The sequence below is a fragment of the Cucurbita pepo genome, chromosome 3, assembly GCF_057944985.1.
Source record: "Cucurbita pepo subsp. pepo isolate OVF chromosome 3, ASM5794498v1, whole genome shotgun sequence".
NCBI lineage: Eukaryota > Viridiplantae > Streptophyta > Magnoliopsida > Cucurbitales > Cucurbitaceae > Cucurbita > Cucurbita pepo.
This window is the reverse complement of record NC_141800.1, coordinates 5,343,803-5,363,508: the sequence shown is the minus strand read 5'-3', so window position 1 is coordinate 5,363,508 and position 19,706 is coordinate 5,343,803. Positions and strand designations below refer to the sequence as shown.

Below are 19,706 nucleotides of genomic sequence, written 5' to 3'. Positions count from 1 at the left end.
GTCAAGGATCTTGGCATTTTGAGTTATTTTCTTGGGACTGAGGTCCGTCATACTTGCAATAGACTTATTCTGACACAACATAAATACATTAAAGATTTATTGTCCAGAACCAATATGCTCACTTCCAAAGGTGTGCCCACACCTATGCTTCCTAGTGAGAGGTTGTTATTGGATGGTGGTGAAAAGCTCTCGCCTGAGGATACTACTCGCTATCGAAGTGTCATTGGTGCTCTCCAATATTTGTCTCTGACACGTCCTAATATATCCTTCTGTGTCAACAGAGTGTGTCAGTTCATGTTCTCCCCGACTTCTATACATTGGGCGGCAATCAAACGAATTCTCCGTTATCTACATGACACTATTGATATGGGTTTGTGTCTTACAAAGTCCAGCATTGATTTGCTGAGTGCCTTTCCGGATGCTGATTGGGCCGGAAATCCTGATGATTGTCGAAGCACGGGAGGCTACGCGATCTTCTTTAGTGGCAATCTTATCTCTTGGAGTTCAAGGAAACAATCGACAGTTTCTCATTCTAGTATGGAGGCCGAATATAAGGCGGTTGCTGATGCCACTGCCGAATTAATCTGAATCCAAGTCCTCTTGCGTGAGCTCGAGATCTCGCAAGCGCGAGCGCCTAGCCTGTGGTGTGACAACATTGGTGCCACCTATCTGTCCGTCAATCCAATCTTTCATCAATGGACGAAGCATGTTGAGGTTGATTATCACTTCGTTCGTGAACGAGTATCGACTCGTCGACTTGATGTGCGATTCATATCTTCCAAGGATCAGCTCGCCGATATCATGACAAAACCACTGCCAGCTCCTTCTTTTAGCAATTTTAGGCGCAATCTGAACTTAGTAATACATCGTCCAGATTGAGGGGGTGTTAAACGTAAGATAGATCATATCTGTACAAGACAATTTAGTGATTTACTGGTTTGTTACCAAATCTATGATTTACAATGTAATCTTCATTGTACACATCTATAAATACATGAGGTTATGACTCATGTAGGTCACAGTATCATTCAACCTAACCATATCAATTAAGTCTCCTAATTCACAATTGTATCATTTTAAACTATCAACTTTAATGTGCGTGTCTAAGAAAAATAGAGAGAATATATATAAAAAAAAAATGCAATAATTTAAGTTAAAAAATCGCTATTTTCCATTAGATTATCTCTTTTTTTTTTTCTTCTCTAATTTATATTAATATTTGTATTTAAAGAAGTTTTATATATATGTTATTCATCAACAGTTCCAAAATAAAAATCTAATAAAAGTCTAAATTAATTAATTTATGCAAGTCTAACATTTAAATTCATATAATTATTAGAATTCGAGATTTTAATTGATACAACTCCTAAACATAAATTATTAATATTATCGTTAAAAAAAAAAAAAAGACAAATTGTTTATTATTATTATTATTATGATTATGTTTTTTTTTTTTTTGGTATAAAAAATTATTTTGTTTGACTTGATATAGAACCATTGCTTCGTCTGTCACTTTCTTTTTGGATTTTTATTTGCTTAAATTACGATTTGATATGTATGGTTCGGTATAATATCAATTTGGTCCCTATAATTATAAAAAATTTCAATTGTCTCTTTATAATTTATGTTTAATTTCAATTTAGTCAAGATTTTGAAAGTTTCAACATGATTTTTATGATTTAGTCAAAACTTCAATGAATCCTCCAGTTTACAGCTATATAAACAAATACATTTCACAATAAAGTTTAGTATTTGGACAATTTAGTGGGATTTAATCGAAAGTGAAGCCAAAATATAGGGACTAAGTTGAAAACCTTAGAACTATAGGGACCCACATGAAATCTAACCTTGGATGCATTCCTGCAAAACTCCAATCAGCTTAGTACACTGCAACTGGAATAAAGTACAAACAAAAATACACTGAATCCAAATAAGTATGGACATACCACCTAGTTTTTCAAGGTTATAAGATTATGGATAAACAAGCAAGCAGCCAATGTTTGGTAGCAAACAAGAAATCATCTCAACATTGAGCATATCCAGTTCTACTTCAAAAACTCTCTCTCTATGGTCATATAGTATGCTATTTGTGAAACATGTCAGGGGGGGCTGTTTCTTTTGATGCAGTAATGCATTGCTACTTCCTTTGCAGCAGCTAAAGAGATTCACAAACACAACCATGCATCTAAAATTACTCAGATTCCCATTCCCATTTTCAGATGAAACATATTTGCACAGAATTATTCTTCAGAGGGCTCCCACAACAGACAAAAAACAAGCAATTCTGTCTTACCTCCATGAATTTGTATGGAATAATTCCCTGTAAGTCTATGTTCTACGGGTCAATCTGAGTATGGATAAGTCAATAAGTCACTAATTACCATGCCAAAGGTTGATGGTTTGACCTTTCACCCTGCCGAACCAAATTGTTAGAACTGAAAAAAGGCGGCCTTTTGTTGTAAAGACCTAATGTATAGAATCATTTGAAAATAAACTAAGAGTGAAAGTTGTTAGTGAACAAAGATCTCAGTAATAAAGGCTTGTAGGAAGATACCCTCAATAATTTGTCTTACAGTTCTAACCTTAAAGTGGATGAAACCTCCTGGAGATTAGTGAACAGAAAATGTAAAAGAAACACAACAATCTTTGATGGTATTCCCAATCAACTTCATAGGAAGGAATCAATTTCGCTGTTGCTGTGAAATAGGCACCACAATCTTTCATTCCCAAAGCATCTAATAACCCTATAATCCAGATGCCTACAATCTTCAAACAAAATCACACCCACACCCAATTGAAAAAGATGTTTCAAGTCCACCGCTAGCAAATATTGTCCTCTTTGGGCTTTTTAGGCTTCCCCTCAAGATTTTAAAACTCGTATGCTAGGGAGAGGTATCCATACCGTTATAAGGAATGCTTCGTTCCCCTCTCCAACCGAAGGTTTCCACATCTTTATAAGAAATGTTTCGTTCCCTTCTCCAACCGACGTGAGATCTCACAATCCACCCCTTGGGGGCTCAACGTTCTCGCTGGCACACCGCTCATTCTCCTCTCCAACCGACGTGGGATCTCACAATTCACCTTCTTTGAGGACTCAGCATCCTTGCTGGCACACCGCCTAGTGACTGACTCTGATACCATTTGTAACCACCCAAATTCACGGCTAACAAATATTGTCCTCATTGAACTTTCCTTTCTAGACTCCCCTCAAGGTTTTAGAATGCGTCTGCTAAGGACAGATTTCCACTTGTAAAGAATGTTTTGTTCTCCTGTATAATCTCACAACAACCCTCTCAAATACGACGAATATGTTTATATGAATAAAACTTGTAAGGAATGCTTTGTTCTCGTGTATGATCTCACAAACCCTCTCAAATACAACGAATATATGAATCTAGGGCTGCCATTTTGGCCTTGCAATCAATTAAGTTCGCTTGAATTGGGGGGGAAGCAACAAACAAACATCAAATTACTAGCTAAAGCAGATATCAGAAGTCAAAAGGGAGAAGGTTGAAGCAATTCCGCCCCCCAGATTCTGAAGTACATATCCATAAGCATAACTCAGAGCAAAACAAAAGAGAATCGAATGGAAGGAGAGAAACAGAACATCAGAGTACACATATTAGCGTGAACATCATCTCTTTATTTTCCTGAAAATTAACTCGAAACATATCCTCCTCTTACATGTTACATTCAGCAATTAACAACAGAATCCCGCAAGAACAGTATCATCAGCACCACAACCACACTCATCCAAATCTTATCAAACAAAAGAGAGAATCGAAGGAAGGGTATATACAAAGAGATCGGAGTCGTGAACTTTGAAACCTAGAAAAAGAAAAACAATCATCTACCTGGTGCTGCAAAGAACACAATCCAAAACCCTAAACCAAACATGCCGAGCCCGCGGATAGACCCGATTGGTATACGTTCTGGACTCGCGAAGTATCTCCTCCATGGTCTCGACGAAGAGATTGAAGCTCCGGAGAGGCGGAACGTAGAGAGTCAAAGGTACTGCAGAGAAAGCCACCGTGAAGAAGAACTGCAACATCGTTCACAGAAACGAAGGATTTCCAGAGTCACCGGGAAAATTCGAGGAAATTGAGTAGTTCTAGGGTTGATGAGCGGGGAATTTGGGGCCTATCAAATAGAAATTGGAGGAGAGAGAAAGAGATGAGAGAGAAAAAGGTCTGTCTGGAAGTTTGCAGAATGGATTTGATGCAAATGGATGTGGAAGACGGGTAGTAAGCGGGTAGGCGGGGTCTACTGGCAATTTTTTTATTATTTTTTATTTTAACTAATTAATAAAAATATACTTTATCTAAAAAAAATACTTTTTAATTTTTAATTTTAATAATGTCTTTAAATTTTTTAAAATACCTTTATTTTTTGTTTAAAAAAAACTCTTAAAACTTTTGAAATGGATTAAGAGATGACATCAAATTTTAAAAAGTTTAATTAATATCTTTAATTTTTTTTAATTAAAAATACCTTTAAACATTTTTTTAAAAAAAAATAAAAAATACCTCTAAACTTTTTTAAAATTATAATTTTTTTTAAAAAATGAATGGTATTAATAATACTTTTAAAATTTTAAAATTAAGGTATTTTTATTTTTTAATAAAAATTTGAAAAAATATTAATAATACTCTTTAAAATTTAAGCTATTTTTTTTAATTATTATTAAAAGTATTTTTTTTTTTTGGGGAGAAAATGTAAAATTCAAACATATTTTAAAATTACAAATTTAGAAATTTGAATTTTATTTTATTTTAAACTTTTAAAATTGAATAGGATAAAAGTGATTTTAAATATTTTACTGTCCCAGTAATTACTATTAATTTATAAAATTAGATATATTTAAAATATTTTTTTTTGTAACAACTTGCAAAATAAGCTTACACGTGACTTTAAAAGGTAGATTTTCCATTAAATTATGTAATCGCTAACGCACCTAAATTTTTAACTTTTATCATTTTTTTACATTTTTTTTTTAATTAAAGTTGGTAGATCACCGGTTTATTTACATTATTGTCCATTCTTAAAATTAAAACATGGTTGATAGGAAAATATTTAGGATCTACACAAGCCCTAATTTAAACCTTGTCCGGATATTTTAAGAATAAATATTTAGGTATTTAGAATTTTTTTTATATATATTTTAGAAATAAAAATATCTCGGTCAAGTAGGAATAAATAAAATCTAGAAGATCATAAAGGCGTGTTTTACACTATATCTCCCATACCCACCAAGTTTTTCGTCCCACAATCTTAAGTAAAGTATAGTAGTTTCTATATACTGTTTTGTAATATGTTATTGATTGCTTCTGATAAAGATGTGAGTGTTTACATTAAAGAGCTGTGCTCAACGATTTGGTATTCGAGCAAAGTTGATATAGGTTGTTTGATCTATTGAGGTTATTAGTGAGATAGTTTCTTTGCGTTGTGAGTAGTCCATGACCCTGTGTTGAAAACTAGCTTGTTTGGCATTACTGAAGTACTGTCAACACGATGGGTGATCTCCATGTTGTCGAAATCAAGAAACTCAACGTTAACAACTGCAACACGTGTGCAACATGCATGGTGTTCTATCTACAAGGACAAGGCTTTTGGAAAGTTGTTGGTGGAAGTGAAATTACGCTTATAGACAAGGATGCTAATGACATTGTATGCAAATGGAGAATCAAAACAAGCAAAGTAATGTTTGTCTTGAAAACTACCATCGAGGATGAGATGTTGGAGCATATTTGGGATGACAAGACATCAAAATAAGCATGAGTGACGCTTTTCTAAAAAAATAACGACATGATGATACAACTTATGGAGAACGAGATGGTTATCAATTTCACAATGTGACATGATGATTGTTTAGTACTTCCACAAGGTCAAATTAATCTAACGAGAGATTACTGAATTAGATTGGAAGTTTGTCATCGGACAAATTCGAATGAAGAGGATCATCATCTACGTATTGGGACCATAATACATAAGTTTTATTATTGTTGTACAAGGAGGTCTACTCAACCATCAGAGTTTGAAATTTTGTTAGTTACCCAAGGATTAAGTAAATGGGAGGCATCACGCTAAAAGGTGAAAAAGAAGTGTTCTATACAAGTGAAAGTCGGAGCAACAATAAGTCATCCACCAAAAATAGATACAAAAATGCTGATAAAAGACAAAGTCATCCAGAAACTGCAAACCCTAGAAAGCTCAGAAAAATGACAACAAAAGTTCTTAAGGGAAATTTTTTTTAAGGCATTTACTATAATGGCAGACAGAACATTGACAAATCTAAGGATTGCTGATCTAAGCAATGCAAACTCTCTAAAAAAACAATGAAGGATGAATGGAATGAAGAGGTACTGTGTGACTTAGAAGAAGACAGAACTAACACTCATGATGATGGTGGGAGAACATATCGATTATAAGAATGACTTGATTATTGATTCAAGATTCTCAAACCACATGACTGACAATCGTAGGAAACTGCAAGACAAGAAAGAGTCCATAACTAGATCGGACGACTAAAAAAGTTTCAAAATATTTTTACAAATAATTTAAAATTGATATATTTAGATATAATTTAACTTAAAAAATAATACAAATAACTAAAAAAATATTTGACATTCAAGTCAGTCAAATATTTGTATTTTAGCACAGGTACCGCGGCGAACTGCGGTGTCTACTCTGCTGCTGATCCTCCACAGTTGCAAAATCTTTCTCTGCAACTCTTCATCTTCCCCGCCATTTTCTTAAGATCTCAATGCGGAAGAAGCGTCGAGTTCCAGAGGTTCTATGGCGGCTCTTCCGCCACCGCGCACGCACGCTTGCTGAAACCATCACGTCGTTACTTCCACCGGCCGATTGCCGCTGCGAGAGGCGGCGATGTCTGCACTGCAGCGGTTCTGCGCCGGAGGGTTTCCTCCTCAGACCAGGTGATCCTCGCGCTTATCGAGACCTTCTGACTCAGTGTTACGTTGTTGTCTCTGAGAAGGCGTCTCCGCGCTCTGATTTTTCAAATGAATCGCACTGGTCTCTGCATGAGGTTCGTGGTATTTTTCCATTTTCACTCTTGGTTTGAGATTTTTCATGTACGTTTTTTTAGGAAGAACTTATGCAAGTGCTAATGGTGCAGACATTCTTCAATAGTAGCTACTGAAAATGGAAAGGAGAAGTGGTTATTATGCGATTTTCGCGATACGATGTTTTTAAAACTGGACTTTATTTTTGCGACGTGTTCTGTTCGAAATATAACTTCCTTTAATTACTATTGCAGCTTTGAAATATGGAACTGCAGCATATTTATGGATATGAGAGTGCTCTGAGTCATTTCTCCATTAGTATGTGAATCCGTGGCCAATTCTTTTCTGTTGTATGTGATTAAATTTTACTTATGTTCGACAGATTGTGGTGAGGACTATAGAAATCATAATCAGTACACAACGGGTTGATAGCAATTTAATTTGCAGTGGTTTTGATAAGGTAAGAATTCATGATTCCTCTCTCTAAAAGGATCACAATTGCTGTGGTGTTTAATCTTTCAGTGTCTTGTCCTCTCTCTCTCTAGATGTATATGTGTGTGTATATATATGTTGTGTCGAGGTCTCGAGTAAAGATGATAAGGTTGAGAGTTATCGCATGTTAGTAGGAAATATCCTCTGTATTGTTCCCTCTCACTCGCAGTGGTACCCATCGTTCTCTTGGCCGAACGAAGTCTGGTGTCATTTGTGTCACATATATAGGTTTGACACGTTTAGTGTTTTTATCTTTTTATTGTGTTCTTTCAAAGTTTTAGTAGAACTCACTGAAAGGCGTTAATTGGTGGTGCTAATGACGAAAAAAAAAGTAAAGTGATTATGAGTAAGATGTGAAAAATTTTAAAGCCTTTTTTGCAGGGATACTTCAAGACTAAAATTATTGTTCTATTTATAGATTAAGATTGGATTAAGGGTATCATTTATTTCTTAGGACTAAGAACTAAACATGTCTTCAGTTATACTAAAGGTTGGATAGATTTTTTATCTGGCAGAAGGTGAAGTGCACACTACATTTTTATTTGGTATTCACACTTTGTCCTTTTTTTTCTATTTCAAGATTAACCAATCATGTTTAACAGTTCACCCGGTCAAGTCCAGTTGTTGCTCTTTTAACTTGTCCGGCCTGGGATCTTCTCTTAAGCCGGGTATGCTGTCGTTCTGAATTTTTCATCAACGTCTTAAACTAATAAAATTGTTCCTTGTTATTCACTAATGCTCGAGTGTCAATTTAAATTGGTAGGTTAGGGATGATATGATGGTCTATCTGCTAATGCATACTTCAATATTCTTGCCCCAACCAAAGAAGACGCATTATCAGGTGGCAGGTCTTCCCATCAATAATTTATGCATTAAGTTGTCAGAATATTCAGCTGTTTCCCCAAATCAAAGTAATTTATTTGGTAAACATGGTAAGTAGGACATGTAGTTATTCTATCTTTGAGTTCTTAAATGAATGTCATTTTCATTCACGTTCGTCCAGTTCTTCAAATGACATTTTACGTTGATATCCAATGTTACCTTACATTTATTTGTCTGCGCTGAAAATTTGGTTGTACAAACAAAAAAAGATGCAAAAGAGGATCATCCAAATTATTCTCAAATTTAAAGATGACCAATTTAATTATAATAACTCTAAGATTGAACCACTGTCACACTGCTCTTGTCAATGAATTCACACCTTCAAGTGTGATTTTTTATCTTGTCCGTATTATTTTCGCATTCTGGAAAGCCGAGTGGGTTGCTCCCTTTATAGGTAATTTTTAACCTATAACTTAGAAGATTACGAGAATGTTGTGATAATGGTGTTCAAATTTATTTCAGGACTGCAGAAGAGGAAAAGAGATGGTGATCAACCTTGTGGTTCCTTCATTGATACTTGTCCTCCCTTTCACACCGAATATTTTTCTGGGTGCAAAAGTAGTCATTGCCAATCATCATGCTGGGATCAAGAGGACAAACAGTTCCAATTGGGTTCATTGAACATAATTAGTCAATCGATCAGTATTCCTACTCCTACTCTTGAAAATAATTCAGATAGGAAATCAGAAAAGTCGAGCACGTCTGTTACAGAACTCGGAAAGCGTTCAAGGCCATTTAGATGGCAACGGGAAAGAAAGCGTAGACTATTAGATCCTGGCAATAGTTGGGGGTTGACCCCTTGCACGTCAACATATTCTGATAAGAATACCTTACATGAGAAGCCTCCAAATCAGTTTAGTGCACACTCATGCCATTCCCACAAGGTAAATTCAATTTTATGAGATTACATTAAACTGACCAAAATGTTTTTTGATTTGAGGGTTGTGGATGTTATATTGAAAAGGCATTAACTTTTTGATTTTTCATGTGATGTATGACCTCTCCTTTAATAATGCATTATTTTTACCGTGCTGTGTTTTTACTGTTGTGTTGTAATTGCCTCTGCCTTTTACCTCTCACGTGTTAATATGTTGGTTATGGCATGTCCCTGTCTTTCTGCCACGTATAGGGTCTGTATTATCTGCTCATATAATGCAAGCTTTATTCCTTTTTGAGATCATCGATAGAGAAATTCTTCAGGACTCTTTTCTCTCTCATTTTCTCAACTTAGGGTTGATACCCTTTTAAAGTTAACCGGTCAATATTCCCTTTTTAACTATTTTGACAACAGAACGATGCAACACATGCAAAGGAATGTAGTGTTTCTTTGGCAAATATATGATGCATAACTTGCTTATCTTTCTAAATGATAATGGTGAAGTTTATTTGGCTAAATGACACTGACAAAGTGGTCTGTTTTAACAAAAAAAATTTAAACTAGTGCTCTGGAGTTTGTCCGTTCTCATTTAAAACTGCAACCAGAATTAGCACTGAGTACGAAATAATTTGCATCCAGCTAAAAAAATTGGTAATATGGAACCAATTGTTAACTAGAATTAGCAAATACAGTGCATGCTCATAGCAAATTGAAGGATATAGCTCTGTAAACTCATGCAATTCCTCTTTGTAGTTCACATTTTCTCACTTATATTTATCCATTAATTTATTCATTATACAGTTCCTTGGTTCTTTATTGTAGCAAGCTCGAAAGAATATCGAAGAGGTTTACATCAACAGGAAATCCATGTTTTACAACCTGGATTGTTCTTCAGCAATTCCTCTGAAAGGAAGTATCCTATTTTTAGGTTCTTTTATCCTATATATATTTACTACCTGGTTCATTATTTTTAACAATTTTTTCATTTGGTGGTTCTTATATATCTACATTATACATATTAGCTTATGAGCTTTTTGAAATCTACAACGGAGTTTTGACTCCACAACCTAAAATTTACTCGCATGTAATTGCAGAAATTTTCATGATACAAACCATTTTACAATTGAGATGACCGACCCCCATTGAAATGATTGTTTATTTTTTAAAAAGTAGCCAGTTTAATCTTTATTTGGTTTATGATTCATTGGTGGCCAATCAAACTATCAAGTTCTTGTCTCGTGCTTTTATTTTGTTCTATAAAGGTCCTCTTCCTCGTGTATTATTACTGGAAAACATTAACGATATTCCTTGTTAACATTTAACAGCTACTGTCTAGGCCTTGAAATTATATGTTCTTCTTTTATAACATCAGATATACTTCGTTCCTTGAAGCCAAACTTTGCTGGTTCAGATAGTCTTGCTAGATATATCTTTGGTTCATATGATGCAAATGGAAACGCGCCTTCCTCATTACTCATCTGCAACGACGGCACCTGTCCATTTGGATCAAAATGCCTGTAAGTGGAGTTGTTGGTCCTTCTTTGATCCTGAGTCTAGCAAGACTTAATCAGCCAGATATCTTATCTGGGATCAAAGGTTATTTGAATGCAAGAGGTTGGAGAACTCATATTTTCCAGGATATTGACATGTGCTTGGCAAGGATTCTGAAGTGGAGATGAATGTGAAAAAAACTAATGATAGTTGCACGATTATCAGGGCTTTATTATTATTATTTTTTTTAATACTTTTAATGAAATTTCTCTATAACGAGTTTGACATTTGAGGATGGATGTGCAAAAACAGACTCAACCTGTGGCTTGACTTTCACTATCAGGGTTTAGGGTTTTTCAATGGAACTCCCCCATATAATCCCAGTTTCACTTTTGTTTACTTTCTGATTTCATGCTTTTGATTCCAGATGTGCTTTTCTGAAATAAGATTTTGGTTCCAGATATCATTCACTTACCAAATTGCTCAAAGTTCTGATTCGTAGAAGCCATAATTGTCAGTATGTTAGATTATTGGATAAGCACTGTGGTGCCCCATCGGTAGACCAAATATCCATTGGAAATTCAGGCTCCATCTTTGAGGTTAGTACTACTTGAGGGAAGCATCATAAGGTACATTGGTGTTGATGTATCTATAGATTTGATGAGAAACATCATCGTTTGTCATTTACAATTTGTTAACACTGCAACTGCAACTACGAAAGTACCGAATGTGGCTTGTGTTTGATTATAATCAATGCTACCTTTTCCTACTTTAAAGTTTGTCAAGCCTAAGTGTAAAGTTACAATAGTTTTACATTGTGTTACTGTATCATCTGAAGCTTTTCAGTGAGTTAAATTCTTTTTGCTTTTAAAGATATCTAAATCTTTCAGTGTCATGGAAGTGAGTTGAATAGAGACATTGGTGAAGGCACCCGTGGTTCTGATGTCAAACATAGCAAGAATTATCTAGAAGCAATCGATCCTCAATTTGCTGCAAAGTTCTATTGCCCTAAAAATCAGGTGGTCTCATTCATATGGGCGGTTTGTCGGAGTATAGTTCCTGCAGATATGCTGGGAACCTGTTCTAATTGGAGAATATTGAGGAGAAATATTTCCAAGTTTATAAAATTACGAAGATTTGAGAACTTTTCCCTGAAGCAAGCTATGCATAAATTGAAAACCTCATGGTTTCCATTTTTATCAGATAAACATTCTTTATGTTGCCAGAATGGTAAGGTGTCAAACTCTGTGGAGCAGAGGGTTTTGCTCGAAGGATTCAGCATGTCAAAGGAAGCAGCATACATGATGAAACGCAATCTTACGGAAAGTTGGATTTATTGGTTATTTTCACACTTAATTGTACCATTGATCCAAGCACACTTCTACGTTACTGAAACTGAATTTGGGAAACAAGATGTTTATTTTTTCCGGAAGTCAATATGGGAGAAGTTAACAAAGGGCGCTACCACTAGCTTTAAGGATAAAGGTTATTGTAACTTGAATGACTCAGCTGTCAGAAATATTCTTGCAAATAGATCATTTGGTTTCTCAAAACTTAGGCTTTGCCCAAAAGAAAATGGAGTAAGGATTCTGGCAAATCTCAAGGCATATTCAAGAATGCCAACAGAAGAGTTCTATTTCAAAGATGGTCAATCTTGTGTAGTGCATGGAAAGAAAAAGCCAATCAAGTTTGATTACTACAAGTCTGTGAACAATGTTCTTAGAGATACCCACGCTGTTCTGAAAGGTATTAAGTTGAAAGAACCAGAGCTTTTGGGATCGTCGGTATTTGATTACAATGATGTCTATAAAAAGTTGCGCATACTTTTACTTGGACTGGAGAAGGCTAAGGCTTCCATGCCTGACTTATTCCTTGTTGTTTCTGATGTATCAAATGCATTTGATTCTATTGATCAAGATAAGCTGCTTGATGTGATGAAAAACATTATTGTGAAAGATGAGTATCATCTTAAACAATACCATCACGTTTTATGCACGAAGAAGACTTTGTGGGTTCATGAGAATGTAATGTTGGTTGATCCAAATATGAGCCCAAGATTTTCTCCTCCACAGTTTCATTCCTTGCATAGCGTCCTTGTTAATCAGGTGCTTTCTACACTCTGGTCTCAATGCAAACTTTATAGTTTTATTTTATTTATAGTTTATAGCTGATGTATTGAAATTGCATTGCTACTTGTCCTTCATGAACATTTTAAGTGGCAAAGATTAGCTGGGGTTAAGAGCCAGTCAATCCCTTTGTCTTAAAATACAGATTGTTATGATCTGACTTTCTTCTTTCCATCAAATTTTTAAATCATTTTATTCACTGTATTCTTGCCAAGGGTGACTTTTGTGGGTTCTTACCATTATAACCACAAAAAACATTATAATAGCTTTGATGTGATTTCTGTTGCAAATTTTTATTGTTACTGTTATAATCTTTTTAAAATCCTAAATCCAACTGCTTAAGGCCATCCATGCACATAATAATAAGTGGTTCCTGTTTACACACAGGATAAAAATTAAAAAGTTACGGCTGTTTAAGCTTCTAAGGGTGGTGAAGTCAATTCTAGCAATGCATCAAATGTATATGCAATAACATCAACGTATTGACTTATTTTTAAAATTTGAGACTCAATATAGCACATTAGTTGAAATGTTAATTTGTTGCATCAGCATTCTTGAGCAAGAGACTGAACCTTTGATGATATGTGCATTGATATGTTTTGCACTTAAGTTGGCACATTTTCCCATCCATGGGAATGTAAAAACATTACTTGGTAAAATAAGAGAATTATGCATCAAATATGATTATGGAACAATAGGACATTGGAACTTCCTGTTCTCAATAAATTTATATATATTTCTTTATCAAGATTCTTCTCTTCTTATGATGTGTACCTTTTCTAATTGTTAGCTAAATCTTGTAGGATCTGAGAAGCTTTTTAAACAAGGAAAAGCTCTTTTATACCCTACGTGAGCACGTGAAGCGAAATGTTATGCAATTTGATAAAAAGTTTTACTTACAAAGAACAGGTATTCCTCAAGGAAGTGTTTTATCATCTTTGCTCTGCTCGTTATACTTCGGAGATCTCGAGAGGAAGGTGATTTTTCCATTTCTTGGGAGAGTTAATGAATCTAAGGCTGACAATCCATCTGTGAGACAAAATTGTCTTGACCCTTCTATTTCCCTGAGTAGCAAGGAGGATGAAATGATAACAAATCCTAGTTATTTGCTGCTTAGATTTATTGATGATTTCCTTTTCATATCGACCTCGAAGCATCTGGCAGAAAATTTCTTATTCAGACTTCAGAGAGGATTCCGGGAATATAATTGCTACATGAATGAAAGAAAGTTTGGTCTGAACTTTGATGTAGGAAATACATCAGGATTCGTCTCCAAAAGAGTCTATGTTGGTAAAGATGGTGTTTCATTTCTTCGATGGAGTGGTTTGCTCATCAACTGTCAGTCTCTCGAAATTCAGGCAGACTACACAAAGTTAGGTGTAAATGGTGCTATCTACTATCGTTTTCATTTGCATCGATGTTATAAATGATCCACAAAAGGCTGGCCCCGTTTGATATGGATTTCGTTCTTAGTTTTCTGTTTTTGTAAATTATGCTGGGTTCCCACCATTTCTTACTATGGTTTTCACCTCCTTTGAATAAACGTTTGAACTGTTTGCTGAATTCCAAAAAACAAAAATGAACCTTTGAAAATTACTTGGGGCTTTAGTTATGAGATCATAAATTCATAATCATGCAACACTTCTCTTTTCCCTTTCCTGGAGCCAATAAATTGTCCAGTCATTTTCATTTGATTTAAATGCTTTTGCTTCCCATGTATAACTTGTTTTGTTTATGGCGCAGGTATTTGAATAACCACTTAAATTCAACCCTAACTGTTTGCTGGAAAGGAAAACCTGGACATCATTTGAAGGCAAAGCTGTGTGACTATTTAAGGCCCAAATGCCATCCGATCTTCTTTGATTTGAATATCAATACTGCTGCAGTTGTCAGATTAAACATTTTTCAAGCATTTCTTTTATGTGCCATGAAGTTCCATTGCTACATATGCCATTTGTCATATATGTGCAAATTCAGCAGAAAATTTCTTTTGAACATCATTCTAAGATCTCTAAGGTCAGTCTCATACCTGGTTAACGTGGCTGCGCTTAGTTCTGAAAACCTATGTAATATAATTTTTAGATGTTTGCTAAACATATTTCTACTGGAATCATTCATGCTATCGTATGGTAGGTACATGGATGTGCTCATAAAGAATAGGATGTCTTCTATTCAGCTCGATTTGCTTCCACGTCCAAGATTGCAGTTAGAAGATGGAGAAGTTGAATGGCTAGGACTAAATGCTTATGTTCAAGCATTGACACGGAAACAGGCACGACATGCTCGGTTACTGTCATTGTTGAAGTCGAGGTTAATTGCTCATCAGTTGTCGGGGTGCATCTCTTCGGATCTGATCTATGCAGTTGATCGCTCACATTCCTCCTTGCTCTGGAAAATCAAGTACTAGTCTCTAAATGGCAAGTATTTGGTTGTTTTGAAGCTTTGCAATTGACATTAAGAGCAGTCATTTCTGGTTGATTTTTGTGTATCTGTTGATACAGATGCAGTGGAAAAGAAAAGGTGTCACAAAGGCTTGAAAGCAAAGCACTCATCAAAATTTTGATAGCAACGTTGTTATCTTACTAGGAAACAATGAACATCCGCTCTACCTTTTGCTCGTTGTGAATGGAATGAATTCTTGGATGCCACCTTAAAGATGGTATTCTTTTGTGTCTAGAAAAGATTAGTTCAATTCTTGGAAGCTACCTTAAAGATGGAATTATTTCACAAGGACGAAGAATCAAAGAACTTCGTGGGGTGGGAATGGTGTCAGGAGTCATCCTATCTGGCTATCTCTACCTTGTCTAGCTTGTCAGATCTCTAATTTTTGGACTTCCATTGATGAGTTGTTATTTAGAAAGTTCTTTATTTTGGGAGGACGGAAGATGTTGTTGACCTCGGAGGCTGAGAAACTTCACTCTATGAATTTGTTGTTGTATATGGCTGCCTCTAGTGGCTGCTATAATTTGCTTCCTATTAGTCTTTGTATTGAAGGGAATGTTGGCTGGAGGAATTCGTTTTTTGTGTTCTTATTGCTTGGCAATGGTACGGTGGCTTATTTAGTGAATTTGACCATTTTCTTGTACATCAAGCACACCAGTACCCTCACATTGCAGGTGGCTGGGAATGCAAAGGCTGCCGTGGCGGCTGTTGTTTCTGTCATGATGTTCGGGAGCCTAGGAATTTCAAACATTTTTTAATCATAGAGAACCTTCACAAATTGGCTAACTTGAATACCCAAATGATCAATTAAGGTTGCTCGTATTCTATTTCTTTATCTGATATTGTCCTCAAAATTATGACTCAAATTTTTAATGTGTCTCGTTTTTGTGTATTAAACTCAAACGATGTATTAACTCGCAATGAACTATTATCATATAACTTTATTTAACATCTAAGTCTAGAGGTCTTTGGATGATTCCATTATTCTCCTTGATTAATCAAATAAGATAGTTTTAGAGACTCAGAAATAGAAAAAATGAGAGTAAGAGTGTATTGAACAAGAGAAGAAATAAAGGGAGAAATATAAAGTGTTAGGTCATAGATTGAAGGAAGGAAAAGAAAGGGATAAAATGTAAGGAGGTGACGAGGTGCGTATAAACAGTTACTATCTATATACTTTTTTTTAACGGTTACTATCTATATACTTTTTTTTAGAGTATTATACAATTTTTGAAAATTCTTTAATATTCTTTAAATGATATATTAATAGTTTTTTTTTTTTTTTTTTATCAATTTTTTTAAATTTAGGAGTATTATGCTTTTAAAAGTTGAGAAATATTTTTATTACAAAGTACAAATTTTATAGGAATTTTCTATAAAGAAATTGATTTTATTTTGATTATGCTATTTTTGAAAATTGAAAATTGGTCAAAGGAAAATTTTAGGTTATACGTGTCAGAATCTAGCGGGGTTTCATGAAAAATCCCACATTATCGCAGGTGGTTTTAGCGGTAAGAACTCTCACTTTCTTCTTTGCAGCTCGAAACTCGAATCTGAAACTTCTGTTCTCTCCTCATAACCTGCAAGGCCGAACCCTGTGTTTGAGAAGTTAGGGTTTCTTTGTAGAGAAATGGCGTTGGCTAGTCGCATGAGATCCACCATCCCTGTCCTCAGCAAATTTTTGAGGTCCGAATCGTCCTGCACTCCGGTACTGGTACGCCTACGACACCTCATTTGTTTATCTTCTTTGTCTCTCATTGTTATTTTCGGTTTTGGATTGTTAATATGGCTGTCTTGTTCGTTGTCTCATCCATGTTGGTTTGAGGCGAAATGTGGCGGTCTTGTGTTCTGTATTCGTTGATTAAGGATTCGCTGAAATTTATAATCTGTTTGGTTGCTCGGGTAAAGGGAATCGTGATCCGGAGGAGATAATTTTGATTATCCGAACTTGTGTACTGTATGTGGTGAATTTGTTTGATTCAAAGCGCATAGGGAATCTGTTTTGTTTTGTTTTTTGTTTTTTTTTTTTTTTTTTTTGTCACTTCTGGCAACAGGTCAGAAAAGACGTGGAACTTGGGAGGAATTTGAATAATTAGGGGTTAACATTTTGGGTGCTTGTGCATTCTTAGCAAATTGTAAATGTCAGTTTCTTTGCTAAACCAGTTTCACAAGGTATCTGGAGCATATGTTTTCAATTTCCCCTAAAAATTGGTCGATCTTGTCATGAATAGAGCCGTTTTTATTTGCTTTTTCACTGGTTTTGTCTGAGTATGGTTATATCACTTCAATAATGTGCTCACTAATTTGCTGCAGCTCTCAAGGACCTATGCCGCTGCATCAGGGAAAAGTGAAGCAAAAGTGAAGGTAGGTGAATCATCGCCTTAGATACCTCATCATATATCATTTTCCCTAATAGATTTTTAGAATTACTCTTAAATATACTCTCTGGAGCTCAAAGTATATACGTGATTTATGTTTCTTGCTTGATTGGTTGAAGTTAATTTTACAAGCGCGTTTTCCTGTTTTCTATATTCAGCTTCCTATTGCATTGTTTGGAGGGTCTGGAAACTATGCCTCTGCTCTGTATATAGCTGCAGTAAAAGCTAATTCTTTAGACAACGTGGAGTCTGAGCTTGTTAACTTTGTCGAGGCTATTAAGAAAAGCCCAACATTTTCTCAGTTCACAATGGACCTGTCAGTTCCAGCTGAAACTAGAGTTAAGGCTATCACTGAAATTTCTGCGGAAGCTAAATTTTCGGATGTCGTAAAGAACTTTTTAGGTAGGATTCATTACTCTTCTTTAGTTGTGTGGATGAAAACTGAATTTCGCTTTGGCCTATTATGCAACACAATCTGTCTGTTAAAGTGTAATTCTTTTTCTATGCTAATGTTCTAATCTTAAATTATATCATTTCATATCCTATATAAGATTTAGCTTGAGAGGGGTGGGTATTTTTTTCCCTTCATGATTGAAGAAGTGAGTTTTATACTATATCATTTTTTTAGATATTTTAGATGGTTAATGGGTTCTTGTTACTCTTTTTTTTTTTGTTCCCTTGACTCATGCATCTTTCATTTTGTTCTAATTGCCGAAGTACTCATGCTGGGAAATTATTGATACAGGCAATTAAAATGCATTAATTCAAGGAGTATTACCTGCATTCTTTCCTCAAATTATTTTGATTATTTATTGTAGTTGTGCTGGCTGAGAATGGGAGGCTGAGATATGTAGATAGCATAGCAAAGAGATTTTTGGAGTTGACTATGGCTCATAGGGGAGAAGTTGAAGCAGTTGTTACTACTGTTATTGTAAGTTTCTCTGCCCTTTTTATTTTATTTTATTTTATTTTCTTTTAATTCAGGCAACCACCAGATTCTCGGCTACAAAGTTCAACGTGGAATATATTTAGCATTAACTTGTGCAAAGTGATATTTGTGTCTATGGGATGATGACTCATTGGAATTTGGCAACTGATTTGTGGATGTCGTGGGATGCCTTTTATATATTTGTGTTAGGAGCCTTATCGAATTATTTACGTTTATTTTACTTTTAGCGTATTGATTCTATCCATTCGTTGTTCTCGGATGAAAATGTCAGTCACAGAGATACCTGAAGTAAATTTATTGTCATCTAAAATATTGAACCACAACTTATCTTTCGGCTCTGTGTAATTTTACCTCTATTTGACATATTATATTTCAAATTAGTATTTCAAAGTTCTTACCAAAACAGAAAAAAAAAATTGATATTAAATTGTATAAACCTCAATGCACCTTACAACTGATTGGTTTTTTCCCAGCCCATTCCACCACAAGAAGAGAAAGAATTGACGGAGACGTTGCAAGATATAATTGGACAGGGCAAGAAGGTTAAGCTCGAGCAGAAGGTACTTCGGTTGGAAATTTTTTAGGCTTCAAATTGCATGCATGCCTTCTGAGAAAATATAACAGTACTCTTGTATTTGCCAGATTGATCCCAGCATACTTGGTGGTCTAGTTGTAGAATTTGGCGAGAAGGTATTGGACATGTCCATTAAAACCCGGGCACGTCAAATGGAGAGGTTCTTGCGTCAACCTGTAACTTTTGATGGACTCTGAAAAGATGTTCAACTTCTGTGGCACAATGTCCATCGTCGTCATTCTGTCATCCATGTTAATGGAAAAAGATATTTTCTTTTTTTTCCCCGTTATTTTTGTTGCCCTTTTACCTTAACTTGATATGATGGTATACAACCGTCTAAGTGGAAATAAGAGTTTCGGTGGATTATAATCTAGTAAAAGCTACTTGGTTTAAGAGTATCTTATTCCCAGGTACTTCAGAATCGATGCTAAGTTTTCTTCCAAATGACGACAGGTCTATCAGTATCAATGGTA

General features: G+C 35.2%; 3 protein-coding genes across 6 annotated transcripts; 2 read left to right on the top strand and 1 right to left on the bottom strand.

The window, feature by feature from the left end:
- Positions 1–3,622: 3,622 nt before the first annotated feature.
- Positions 3,623–4,231, bottom strand: LOC111790442 (DIS3-exonuclease-like protein). Its single transcript, XM_023671334.2, has one exon. It carries the CDS (start codon positions 4,049–4,051, stop codon positions 3,851–3,853), a length of 201 nt encoding a protein of 66 aa, XP_023527102.1. The 5' UTR covers positions 4,052–4,231; the 3' UTR covers positions 3,623–3,850.
- A 2,417-nt stretch (positions 4,232–6,648) lies between these two features.
- On the top strand, positions 6,649–16,135 carry TERT (telomerase reverse transcriptase). Of its 3 annotated transcripts, XM_087122488.1 has the most exons (13): positions 6,649–7,045; positions 7,405–7,482; positions 8,117–8,182; positions 8,278–8,446; positions 8,859–9,280; positions 10,096–10,186; positions 10,646–10,790; positions 11,225–11,363; positions 11,655–12,869; positions 13,694–13,799; positions 14,142–14,262; positions 14,634–14,906; positions 15,024–16,135. In XM_087122488.1, the coding sequence occupies exons 1-13, from the start codon at positions 6,764–6,766 to the stop codon at positions 15,295–15,297; spliced, it is 3,381 nt and encodes a 1,126-aa protein (XP_086978614.1). In that variant the 5' UTR covers positions 6,649–6,763; the 3' UTR covers positions 15,298–16,135. The 3 variants fall into 3 exon arrangements, with proteins under 3 accessions (XP_086978614.1, XP_086978613.1, XP_086978615.1); XM_087122487.1 differs by having other exon boundaries at positions 13,694–14,262; positions 15,024–16,134; XM_087122489.1 differs by lacking the exon at positions 6,649–7,045 and having other exon boundaries at positions 7,462–7,482; positions 8,095–8,182; positions 13,694–14,262; positions 15,024–16,133.
- A 733-nt stretch (positions 16,136–16,868) lies between these two features.
- On the top strand, positions 16,869–19,664 carry LOC111791893 (ATP synthase subunit O, mitochondrial). Of its 2 annotated transcripts, none has more exons than XM_087122564.1 (6): positions 16,869–17,040; positions 17,646–17,696; positions 17,869–18,112; positions 18,529–18,641; positions 19,133–19,219; positions 19,302–19,664. In XM_087122564.1, exons 1-6 carry the CDS (start codon positions 16,963–16,965, stop codon positions 19,428–19,430), a joined length of 702 nt encoding a protein of 233 aa, XP_086978690.1. In that variant the 5' UTR covers positions 16,869–16,962; the 3' UTR covers positions 19,431–19,664. The 2 variants fall into 2 exon arrangements, with proteins under 2 accessions (XP_086978690.1, XP_086978689.1); XM_087122563.1 differs by having other exon boundaries at positions 16,870–17,046.
- The last annotated feature ends 42 nt before the right edge of the window (positions 19,665–19,706 follow it).